At 36.3% G+C, this 12,475-nt stretch overlaps 1 protein-coding gene across 3 annotated transcripts in view; it reads right to left on the minus strand.

Annotated features, from left to right (window-relative positions):
• Positions 1-3,940: 3,940 nt before the first annotated feature.
• YME1L1 (YME1 like 1 ATPase) overlaps positions 3,941-12,475 on the minus strand; it is a 30,995-nt gene continuing 22,460 nt past the window's right edge. The window contains exons 11-19 of one of the 3 annotated variants that reach the window (XR_456976.1): positions 11,969-12,101; positions 11,197-11,259; positions 9,962-10,074; positions 8,951-9,106; positions 7,791-7,942; positions 6,650-6,783; positions 6,490-6,563; positions 5,756-5,842; positions 3,941-4,304 (exon numbers count right to left, since the gene is read on the minus strand). Coding sequence is in view for 2 of the 3 variants with exons in the window: in XM_007452585.1 (XP_007452647.1) it covers positions 4,161-4,304; positions 5,756-5,842; positions 6,490-6,563; positions 6,657-6,783; positions 7,791-7,942; positions 8,951-9,106; positions 9,962-10,074; positions 11,197-11,259; positions 11,969-12,101 (1,049 nt within the window). In the remaining variant the exon portion in view is untranslated. The remainder of the gene's footprint in view (positions 4,305-5,755; positions 5,843-6,489; positions 6,564-6,649; positions 6,784-7,790; positions 7,943-8,950; positions 9,107-9,961; positions 10,075-11,196; positions 11,260-11,968; positions 12,102-12,475) is intronic. The other 2 variants (XM_007452585.1, XM_007452584.1) reach the window with 2 other exon arrangements.

Genomic DNA, 12,475 nt, shown 5'->3' on the forward strand with positions numbered 1-12,475 from the left:
TGGGCCAGGTCTACGGGTGCAGTAGTTCAACCAGGGCAACAGCAGACCCAGGGAACAAGGCTTGTTGTCACTGCCAGAGGGGACTCATTTGATATGATGCATTGTAAGTTAACCTGGGAGCTCAGTGGTAAGCAAACAAGGCTCAGTGAGGTTGTAGTCCTGTTTGGGGCAAACAACAGAGTAGCTAGGGATTTCACTGGATGTTCTAGGAAGTAAGACAGCCATCTGGGTTTCATAAGCACTCTATATACTCCAGATGTACAGGCATGCAAAGCGGAAACTGAAGCTGGTTCAGGCCACCCACATACCCATGGTTGCCAAAGCCTGCACATAGGCACAAGGGAGAAGCAAAAAAGCCCATCAGAAAGCACAGACCAGAGCAGACTTGAAAATGACCTGAACACTGAATGTACTTGCCAGCCCACACAGATCCATTGGCAGAGTGGAGGCCTGACTGATGGGGTTTGAACACAACCTCTGTCCAATCTTTGGCTATATGCTAAGCTATGCAATCCAGCAGCAACGCTTAGGAAGCAAGATTTATTATTTTAAAAAATGAGGAGAGACACTGGTGACTGCACACTGCTGTGGAGACAGATTACACAAATTTACTGGTGGCAAGTTACTAAATAAAACAAGAACAACCCTCTGGGGAAAAATTCAGAATTAGTAACTGCCACATTATCTGAAATTCAACAAGATTACAAAGCAAAGAAAGAAGAAAGTGTACCCTTACTGAGGAAGAAAAGCATTCAATAGGAACTGAGTATCTCCAGATGTTAGAATGAGCAAAGACTTAAAAGCAGCTATTATGAACATGTTCAAAGAACTAATGGAATTCATGTTTAAAAAATTAATGAGAGCTATGATGAAAATGATGCAATGCATGAAGAATCTCAGTAAAGAGATACAAGGTATATGAAAGAACCAGATGGAAACTTGGAGCTGAAGAATATAATATATGAAATGAAAAATTCAGTTGAAAGAAGAAAGAATCAGTGAACTTGAAGCTGAATCAACAGAAAGTATTCAATCTGAAGAGGAGAGGGAGAAAAGCAATGAAAAAAATGAACAAAGCCTCAGAGACCAGATCAACATATGTGAAAGGAGAATCCCAGAAGAAGAAAGGGCAAATAAATATATTTGAAGAAATAATTGCCAAAAATGTCTCAAATCTGATGAAAAACATTAATCTACATATCCAAGAAGTTCAACGAATCCCAAGTAGGAAAAACTCAAGGATGTCCACATTTATACACATCATAGTCAAACTGTTAAAAGACAAGGCTAAGAAAAAATTCTTGAAAGCAGCAAGTGAAAAACAACCTATTGGAAAAGGAGACCAAAATTACCATTAACAGCTGACTTTTCACCAAAAATAATGGAAGTCAGAGGCTGTGGGACGACACATTCAAAGTGATTGAAGAATCAACTGTTGGACTTCCCTGGTGGCACAGTGGTTGAGAGTCTGCCTGCCGATGCAGGGGACACAGGTTCGTGCCCCGGTCCAGGAAGATCCCACATGCTGCGGAGTGGCTAGGCCCGTAAGCCATGGCCACTGAGCCTGCGCGTCCGGAGCCTGTGCTCCACAAAAGGAGAGGCCACAACAGTGAGAGGCCCATGTACCGCAAAAAAAAAAAAAAAAAAAAAAGAATAAACTGTTAATCATGTATTCTATATCCAGCAAAAATATTCTTAAAAAACAAAGGCAAAATAAAGACATCCCCAGATAAAGACAGAGGACTTAAAATTATATAAACCAGTAGTTAATCATTGCATTAAGTTGTTGTAATACGTACAGATGTAACATGACAACAATAGCACAAAGGAAAGAAAAGGAGATATACTGGAACAAATTTACTACATTTTGACAGAATTAAACTTGTATTATTTTGAAGGAGCCTGTGATTAAGAGTGATAAATGCATATTGTCATCCCTAGAGCAACTGCTAAGACATAACTCACAATAGGAGGAACAGGGAATTTCCTGTTAGTCCAGTAGTTAGGACTCTGTGCTCTCTCTCACTGCCAAGGGCCCGGGTTCAATTCCTGTTGGGGAACTAAGATCCCACAAGCCATGCTGTGCAGCCAAAAAAAAGAAGAGGAGGGCTTCCCTGGTGGCGCAGTGGTTGGGAGTCCGCCTGCCGATGCAGGGGACACGGGTTTGTGCCCCGGTCTGGGAAGATCCCACATGCCGCGGAGCGGCTGGGCCCGTGAGCCATGGCCGCTGAGCCTGAGCGTCCGGAGCCTGTGCTCCGCAACGGGAGAGGCCACGACAGTGAGAGGCCCGCGTACTGCAAAAAAAAAAAAAAAAAGAAGAGGAACACAGGGATCTCTTTAGATATGAGAAAAACAGAAAACAAATAGCAAATGGCAGATGTAAAAGCAACTACATAAATATTAAATATGAATGAACTAAACACCCTACTCAAACAACAGAGAGTTTCAGACTGGATTAAAAAAAAAAAAGATCCATATGATAAAGGACTTGTCTTTAGAATATATGATCTCTTACAACACAGAAGACGACAACCCAAAGAGGGAAGGGAGGATTTCAACAGACATTTCTCCAAAGACGATATACAAATGACCAAAAGCCTAGCAGAGGATGTTCAAAATCACTAGTCCTAGGGAAATGTAAATTAAATCCACAATGAGATTCTACTTCAAACCCACTAGATTGGCTTTGTCAAAAAGACAAGAGTATAAGAAACATTGTACAAGGTACGGAGAAACGGGAACCTTCATACACTGGTAGTTGGAACATAAAATTATATAGTTACTTTCAAAACAGTTCATCAGGTTCTTAAAAAGTTAAACAGAAACTCGCCACATCACACAGCAATTTCTAGAAGTCTACCAAGACAAATGAAAACGTGGGTCCATGCAAACACATGTATACTCATATATATATATATAAACACAGAGAGAAGGGGAGGGAAGGAGGGAGGGAGGGAAGAGAGGAGAAAGGGAGAAAGGAAGCAGGGGCAATAAAAAATGGGCAAATGAAAATAACTGGTATATCTGAATCAAGGGTATATGGGAATTCCTTGTATTATTCTGGTAATGTTTCTCTAAGTTTGAAAGTACATCAAAATTTTAAATTACCCAAATAAAGGGGCAAGAATATCACGTAGCAAGCTCCCTCTACCAACCTCAACGAAGACCATATACAGCTTAAAAGTTACTAGAAAACTGTAGGTAATTTTAATAAAATCACTTCAAGAATATAATATGGTTGTGAAACCAATACAATGTGCTCTAAAATAATTTTTCTACTGAGTTAAATAAAGTCATCTGTAAATTCTGTAACACATTCGTATTCACAAAATCTGACTGAAAAATAAACACAACTTTCCACTTCTAACACAGCATAATTCAAAAGTTCACTCTGAATGGGACTGGGTTTTTGGTTTTATTTTGGTTTTAATGCAAAGCATAATTACATAGTTATTCATAATTTGAGGTGTGTTACTTGTTTATTTAACAAAATACTGCTGCTCTGAAATAAACTTCATTTTGAGTGATAGTAATGTTAAAAAAAGAAAGACCATGAAAATGCAAGGTGCATTTTAAAAAGCTTATAATAATCATTTGAATTCCAATTGTACCTGTAGGTTCACAATACTCTACTCTTAGATTTTTAAAAAAACACTTTATATATGGTCAATCTAGATCATAATTAAGTGCATCTTAATGAAGTTTCCACTGATGTATGTAGAAATATGATTTACCAATAGCCAAATAGCATCATTTCTTTATCAAAGATAAGTGGTACTATCTAGAAATAAAGACAATCCTTCAAGAATTTTATTTTCCTAAGTAAAAATACTTCCCAAGAGCTAAAGGCACAATTTCTATTCACATCTTGCACTGTAACCAACCATAAAATCATTACTTATTTTCAACTTAATAACTGATTGACATTTCTCAAACAAGCTGTTTTCAATCCTGATAGTTCTTTATTTTCTTTAATAAATTGCTGTTTGCAGTAGGTGTCCATCATGAGAATAATCAAAATTAGATAAATGTGACAAAAGACTGACAAAGTGTTTCACACCCTTGAGTGATACCAAGAATGGGAGAAAAGTGTTGCAAAATACGACTACTGCAGTGCTACTTATGGTCTTGCAATAAAACCAACAATGCATCAAGAGCTATCATCTCACATCCAATTTCTTCCCCTCAAGAACAATCTGAATCTCTTTGGCATCCAAAGTCTCATAGGTCAATAAAGCTTCTGCTAGATTCTTGTGCTCTTTTGCATGAGTCTTCAAGATATGTTTTGCTCGCTCATATGAATCCTGAAATACAAAGCAGATATGTAAGAGGCAGAAACCTTAGGAGAAGCAAAAACCCTAAATGAGATAAAAAGCCTTTATGTACCCTAAAAAACTATAAAATCTATTGACTTCTATTTATGAAAGATAAAAGCATTTAAAAGCTTGGTTCCCTAAAGATAACTCTTTCATACTTTCAAATGTTATATTTTTAACCTCAAAATCTATCATAGAGATAACTGAGGACTACTTAAACAAAAAGCTACTTAAGAAATAAAAGTATACATTGTACTCATCTGCTTTCTAAATAAGCTCTGTGAACACAAAAATCTATTTCTCTTTTCAAAATATGTGCTAAAAGGAAAGGGAGTTTGCTCCTTTTGCCTCTTGAGATTTCACCAATTTACTCTATCTAGAATGGCCAGAAAAGATATAATTTCCATTCTTTCACTTGGTAAAACACTTACCTCTCATTACTGTAATACAGTATCATTAAAGGTGATCCCTGACTTCCATACATTTGATTTTGTTTTTTTTGCAACCAACCTTGAACTTTTCACTTAAATCCTTCAACTCTCTTTCCAAAGGTGAGTCTGAATTAAGTTTATCAGCTTATGAATAACGGCAGTAATAACAGTTCATTTTTGGCAATGTCATATTTGCCTGTACAATGTTTATGCCAATATTTTACTAGCGAATTATATTTTTGTCCTTATAAAATTGGGTGGAAAATGTAAAAATAAATTTACCAACACCAAGAAACGTAGGTCATATAAACACAATTACTAGACATTTTGAACATAACCATGTCCAAGTAAAATAATCAAATTAAAGAAAATACATAAAATATTAGAAATATATCAGCTAAAGCAGAACTGAATATTTAAATCACAACGTAAATTGTTCTGGGCTTCCCTAGTGGCACAGTGGTTAAGAATCCGCCTGCCAATGCAGGGGACATGGGTTCAATCCCTGGTCCAGGAAGATCCCACATGCCACAGAGCAACTAAGCCCATGCGCCACAACCACTGAAGCCCTGCACCACAGCCACTGAAGTCTGCGCCCTAGAGCCCGTGCTCAGCAACAAGAGAAGCCAGCACAATGAAGAGCAGCCCCTGCTCGCTGCAACTAGAGAAAGCCCACGTGCAGCAACAAAGACCCAACGCAGCCAAAAATAAAATAAATAAATTTATTAAAAAAATATATATATACATATATATATACATATATATATATATATATATATATATAAAAATTGTTCTTAGCCTATGGCCAGAATAAAATAAAGATCCAGTCTATGATCAGGGGTTCCAGTCTATGTCAAAGATCCAGTCTATGACATTTAATCACGGCAGCAACGGTGCACCTATTAACTTTATAAAACAGAGGCACTTTAGTTTTTTTGCAAGCACCCAAATATTTAGGCACATTTTGACTAAACAGATAAATAAACATTAAAAAAAAAAGATCATTACCCTCAGAAGGATTCTGATTTCCTGTTCAATAGCAGATTGAGTTTCTGGACTCAGTTTCCCTGTATCACTGTAGGTCATAACTCCAAGCTAAAATCAATGAAAAGAAAGAAATCCAACAGAAAAACCTCCAACACTAATGTATGTAACAGAGGAAGTACTATCCTATACATATGAAAATAAATATCATGGGGGCAAGGAAAAAATACAATATACAAATGCCCTTGAGGGCAAAAAAACTTCATTATTCTTCTGCAAGTATAATACTAAAAAGTGTGAGCAAGAGAGAAAATTTTAAATCCTAAGTACTGTTCTGAGTACCTTCTTAGAAAACCTTAGCAGCTATTCTAGTCCAGAAATCCAAAATTCACAGAGTACTGGAATTGCTTTATGGAGCCACAGTGATAAAGTAGGAAAGTGAAGTATGTGGAAAGTGCAAAGTAAGCAAGCTCAACAAGTAGGTCTTTGATGTCATATGAATAAAAAAAGCTAAAGAATTTATATTATCATTTGGTTAATTCATGAAGTAATAATAACTCTTACTGTTTGAGCAGGTAGAATGGAAAGAGTATGTTACATTTCTCAGAAAATGACATTTAGTTTAGAGTAAGCTTTGTTAAATCCATCTGGAATGAGATGGGAAAATCTATCAACTTATAACGAGAACCCTATCTCACAAAGAGACACTTGGCACATCAACATTTGATACATAAGGAAGGATTAAAATTAGCCATTACCTTTTCACTCATTCCAAATTTGGTGACCATCCGCTTTGCTATTTTGGTTGCATTATCAAAATCACTGGAAGCACCTAAAATTTTAAAATATACATAAAATTCAAGTTAAAAAAAAATCTTTAAACCAACAAACACGATTTGAACCAAAGCTATTCTTTACAGCCAACCTGTTGTAATATGATCAGCTCCAAATATAAGTTCCTCTGCCACTCTTCCTCCCATACTGACATCCATCTGAGCAAGAAGCTGAGCTCTAGTTTCGTTCCATCGATCATTCTCAGGCAACAGGGACACCTAGACAATTGAAAAACAAAGAAAAAATTCACACACAGTTTTGAAACACTTACATTAATTAACCTGAATTATCATGTGTCTCTCATGACCTTACTTAATACCATGATGCTGAAAGCTCAGTGGCATTTAACAGAGATGGTCATGGTGATTGATGACCAAACCAGCTATGTATAAAATGAGGAAAGCAAAAGTGCAGTGTATAAATAATAAGCAGTTAATGCTGCAATACAACTGTCTGTCCCTCGTTGCACAAAAATGTTTAAAACGTCTATAGGGACGTCCCTGGTGGTGCAGTGGTTAAGAATCTGCCTGCCAATGCAGGGGACATGGTTCGAGCCCTGGTCTGGGAAGATCCCACATGCCGCAGAGCAACTCAGCCTGTGTGCCACAACTACTGGGCCCGCACTCTAGAGCCTGCAAGCCACAACCACTGAGCCCATGTACCACAACTACTGAAGCCCGCGCGCCTAGAGCCTGTGCTCTGCAACAAGAGAAGCCACTGCAATGAGAAGCCCACACACCGCAATGAAGAGCAGCCCCCTCTCGCTTCAACTAGAGAAAGCCCGCATGCAGCAAAGAAGACCCATCGCACCAAAAATAAAATTAAATAAATAAATAAAAATAAAATGTCTATAATTAGATATGAAAATGAAACTTGTACTCAATGAGAAAAAACTTAGAAAAACGACTGAACCAGTCACTATGATACATAATTTCTTTTGAGGGGAAAAGAACAACTACATATTTAAAAATTATATTTTGCTGTCATTCCTGAATTACATTTCATAATGTAAATATATTATCTGAAATATTAAGGATATCCTTTATGAGCAGATAAATTTCACAAGTATGTCTGATTTCAAGACAGTTGAGGAAGTTACAAGAAGAAAGTATCAACACACCTAGGAAGTAGCTGAATTTTCTTTTGAAATGTTTTCATCAGCAATTTCCTATATAAGCTCCTGGGGAGCACTATCTGAAAGAAAAGAAAAACTAAAGATACTCACATGTCCAAGTGTTGGCCCTCGTGGCATGATTGTAGCTTTGTTGATAGGCATAGCATCTTTAGTGTAGTATGCAATAATAGCATGACCAGATTCATGATACGCTGTGATCGTTTTGTTTTTGTTATCAATTTCCACACTTCTACGCTCAGGCCCTAAGAATAAAAATTTACTTAAGTAAAATACTCCATTAGGAAGGTATATTTAAATGAATGAAGCTCCTTTGCCTCCAAGTCATTCTTAGAGTAATATGATTTAATATCATTAATAAATATTTTAAAAGTGTGAAAGTTTAAAAAATGAGTTGACTCCACTCTACAACACATGTAAACCATAATTTGTCAACTGAAAACCAAACTGTAAAAACTATCATCTTAATCCTTATATCAAAAGGAAAAGCTTAATTCTATTTCTAGAAAATAAACTTCTAATTTAACAGGAATATCATAACTAACCTGTTTTGAAGGCAATTCAAGATTTAAAATAAAAATTAAATACTGAAAAACAGTAAAATTAACTATTCTTGTATCAGCAATATCAGACAAGAGGAAAGACATGGGCACTCATGCCCCCCAAAGAGTGTAATATAAGTTATAATATATTTGTTCTGTAAGAGGCCAAACTGTGTTGCTCTGTTAGAGTATGTATTTGCATGTTTCTATACCTTTATTTTTTATAAACTTTCTCTCAAAATTAAGAGTTTTTTCTCGGACTTCCCTGGTGGCGCAGTGGTTAAGAATCCACCTGCCAATGCAGGGGACACGGGTTCGTGCTCTGGTCCAGGAAGACTCCACATGCCGTGCAACTAAGCCCGTGCGCCACAGCTACTGAGCCTGAGTTCTAGAGCCCGTGAGCCACAACTACTGAAGCCCACGCTCCTAGAGCCCATGTTCCACAAGAAGAGAAGCCACCGCAATGAGAAGCCTGTGCACCGCAATGAAGAGTAGCCCCCGCTCACCACAACTAGAGAAAGCCTGCATGTAGCAACAAAAACCCAATGCAGCAAATAAATAAATAGATAGATAGATAAATAAATAAATAAATAGTGAAGTGCCACCAAACCAAAAATTACCAAGTGGCAATTTAAAAAAAAAAGCATTTTTTCTCTAACATAATGAACAGTATAACATAGGGGAAAAAAAAGAAGAAAAAAGAAAACCTACCCATTAGGATTTTATCTTTGGAAAACTCTAGTTCCTTCATGGTAACCATTTCTTTTCCATCAACAGCTGCCTTTAAAGCAGCTTGGTTCACAAGATTCTCCAACTCTGCTCCAGAAAAGCCAACAGTACCTCGAGCTATGATTTCTGGATCAACAGCTATATGCAGACAGGACACAATATTAAAATTTCAGAAGAGCTAATAAAAAGCTCTTCATAAAGAACTCACATTGCAAAAGAAAGAAGATAGCCATCATGAACTGTAATTTTACAAAAGCTTACTTCACTAAATTCTAAGGGGAAAAAGCCAAAACTGCTATTAAACACACCATTAAAATTGTCATTGGGACAAATGACAAAAGTTCTTATATTTAAATAACTTTGTGATAAACAAAGAAAGGTAGGGTTGCCAGATAACGATTTACAAACCTTTAATTATGGCCTAACCACAAACTGAAAAAGCACATTCATAGACAACATTTTGTTTTCAGAATTTCATCTTGGAATGACTTTGGACATAATAGCCCCCCTTATTATCGGAAACATATTTGGTTTTATGAATTGATTCAGATATCTTTGAAAATACTGCAGCTTTAATAGCTGCTTTTATTACTCAGGTGGTTCTATAATATTTCCATGTGTTTTGTTTTATAGTTTGCTTCCCCTCTTTTGGCCCCAAAGTGACTATATCATAAGGTACTATGCTCATAATATACAGGTGCTTTTTATATTATTTTATATTTTACATTCATCTAAAGAAACATTTATACATAGATTCATCAAGTATTATCTAAGTACTCAAAGAAAACTGTTTAGAATCGGGATTCAAAATGACAGAATCTCTGGATACACATTAATTGAGAAATGGACTTTATGGACAAACAAGAGGTGAGAAAAATAGACATTTAAAGGAATTTGTCTTTTAAGACATCCTGAGTAAGGACCACAAACAGGGTGGATTGATATATTACCATTTTATGGAGATAATGTCTGTATCATCGAATTAAGACTTACACTGATCAAACTTTATTTTATTGAGATACCACTTCAAGATTTCTGTTCGACCTTTTACATCTGGCCTGGGAACTGTAACCTGCATGTCAAAACGACCAGGACGTATTAAGGCGCTAAAGGGAGAATACAAAAAGAAAATATAAATTAATAAGCTGACTGTGCTGAAGGTCAAGTTAAACAGGACTGACATCCTAAAGAGAAGATGGAAAGACAATGGCAACGAATATTTATTTTGAACATAAATATTCAGATTAGTTCCTTATAAAACGTGGCTCAAATAAGTTTCAATAACCGGAAGGCAGAACAAAAGTTCATATAGATAAATGCGTGCATCTAGATAGCATACAACCCTTCAGAGACAAAGACATGCAAGTCAGCCAGTCAAGGAACAAATAATTCTACAGCAATCTATTATGAGACCTACACATCCATCTCACTGCTATTACGTACAAAATGTTAAACTAGAGTCTTAGGTAAGAACCAACTATTAGATCAAATGAAAGTATGAATAACTTCTATATAATAAAACCAATAAAAATTTTAAACTATAGTAAATTTTGTTCTAAAAATCCTCTCCACCCCCCACCCAAAAGCTTTGTGACGTTTAAGTTGTGAGAAGACTCTTTTAGCAGCTTTACTGAGATACAATTTTCATATCATAGAATTTGAAGTCGAAAACCCAGTGTAGTTTTTTTTTTAACATCATTATTGGAGTATAAATTTGCTTTACAATGGTGTTAGTTTCTGCTGTATAACAAACTGAATCAGCTATACATATACATATATCCCCATATCCCCTCCCTCTTGCGCCTCCCTCCCACCCTCCCTATCCCACCCCTCTAGGTGGTCACAAAGCACCGAGCTGATCTCCCTGTGCTGTGCCGCTGCTGACCACTAGCTAGCTATTTTACGTTTGGTAGTGTAACCCAGTGGTTTTTAATATATTCAGAGCTGCCCAACCATCACCACAATCTAATTTTAGAGAATTTTTACCCCCTCCCCCTCTCCTCCAGCTGAAAGAAACCCCAAATCTACTGGCAGTTATTCCCCATTTTCCCTAACCTCTGGCAACCACTAAATTACTTTCTGTTGCTATGGATCTGCTTATTCTAGACATTTCATATAAAAGCAATCATATAATATGTGATGTTTTGTGATGGGTTTCCTTCACTTAGCACAATGCTTTTAAAGTTCATCACTATTCTAGAATATATCACAAAAATTTTAATACTTACTTATCTAATGCCTCTGGGAAGTTCGTGGCTCCTATGATGATAACTCCTTCGTTGGGTTTAAAACTATTAAAAAAAAAAGGACCTTTTCATTGAAAATTAAAACAGCACACATGTAGAAATGTTCTATGCAAAACTGCTTATCATTAATCTTACTAACAGCAAAGAAAAGGGATTGATCTTTTTAAAGCCCAAAATGATAAGGCATCTCTAATTGTTTTTTAAAATGCCAGTGCACTTCAATAAAAGTGTTAATAATAAATCATCAAATCATCTGTGGTTACATACCTTCATAATAATTTTTCTAGTTAGGAAGAGATGACCTGACACAAAAAGCTTGAGTCCCCGACTAATTTTTGAAAAATTATTTTCAAGTTTACCAATTCAAATTATTTGCTCCTAGACTTCCAGAATGTCTTATATGACTTTAAGAAACATTTTTTTGATCTACAGCAACACTCAAAGCTTGCCACCAACAGTGCAGGGATAAGGGTATTCTCCCTTTACATCTCCAAAGAGACTACTACTTTCAGGTGGAATCACGGCTTTCCTGTCATGCTATAGTAAATGAAAAATCTATTTTTTAACTTAAGAAAAGTTGATATAACAATTATCAATGATCCCATTAGTAAAAACAATACAATAGTCAAAATAGCTTGTCTCTACTTCTTGCATGAGGGACTACTCTGTTACCTATAAACATAAAATTTTTCCTATCTCTGGTATGCTACCAAATATATCACCAAATTCTAAAGACAGAGGAAGATTCAATTACCCATCCATTTCAGCAAGAAGTTGATTTATGGTCTGCCGTGAATATGGATGCATTGGAGATTCAATTCGCTTCCCACCAACAGAATCTAATTCATCAATAAATATAACACACGGGGCATTTGCTTTTGCTTCCCCTAAGAAGACAGAAAAGATTCAAATAAGTTTAATAAAATCAACACTTTTAAAATAAAATTGCATAAATATGTAACAACTTGTAAGACAGTTAAAAAGCCAAAAAAAGACATTCAGTAGGGAGAATATACATAAAAGGAGGTCCTTCTTAACTGATTTAAGAACAGTAGCCTCAGAAGAAAAAAAAAAATTATACCATTGAGTATTCATTCTTCCTAGTTGTACAAACCATATACAATCAGATTTGAGGCAAATACTTTTAAAATATATACTAAAGAATTGATAGGCCCGCCCCGCTTGCCCTTTCTCATGGCCGGGTGGCTCTGTCTCTTCGGTCCCCCTCCTCCTCTGCCCCACCGTCCTGACTCTCTTTCCC

This window comes from Lipotes vexillifer, unplaced genomic scaffold (assembly GCF_000442215.2).
Source record: "Lipotes vexillifer unplaced genomic scaffold, Lipotes_vexillifer_v1.1 scaffold628, whole genome shotgun sequence".
In the NCBI taxonomy this organism is placed as follows: domain Eukaryota; kingdom Metazoa; phylum Chordata; class Mammalia; order Artiodactyla; family Lipotidae; genus Lipotes; species Lipotes vexillifer.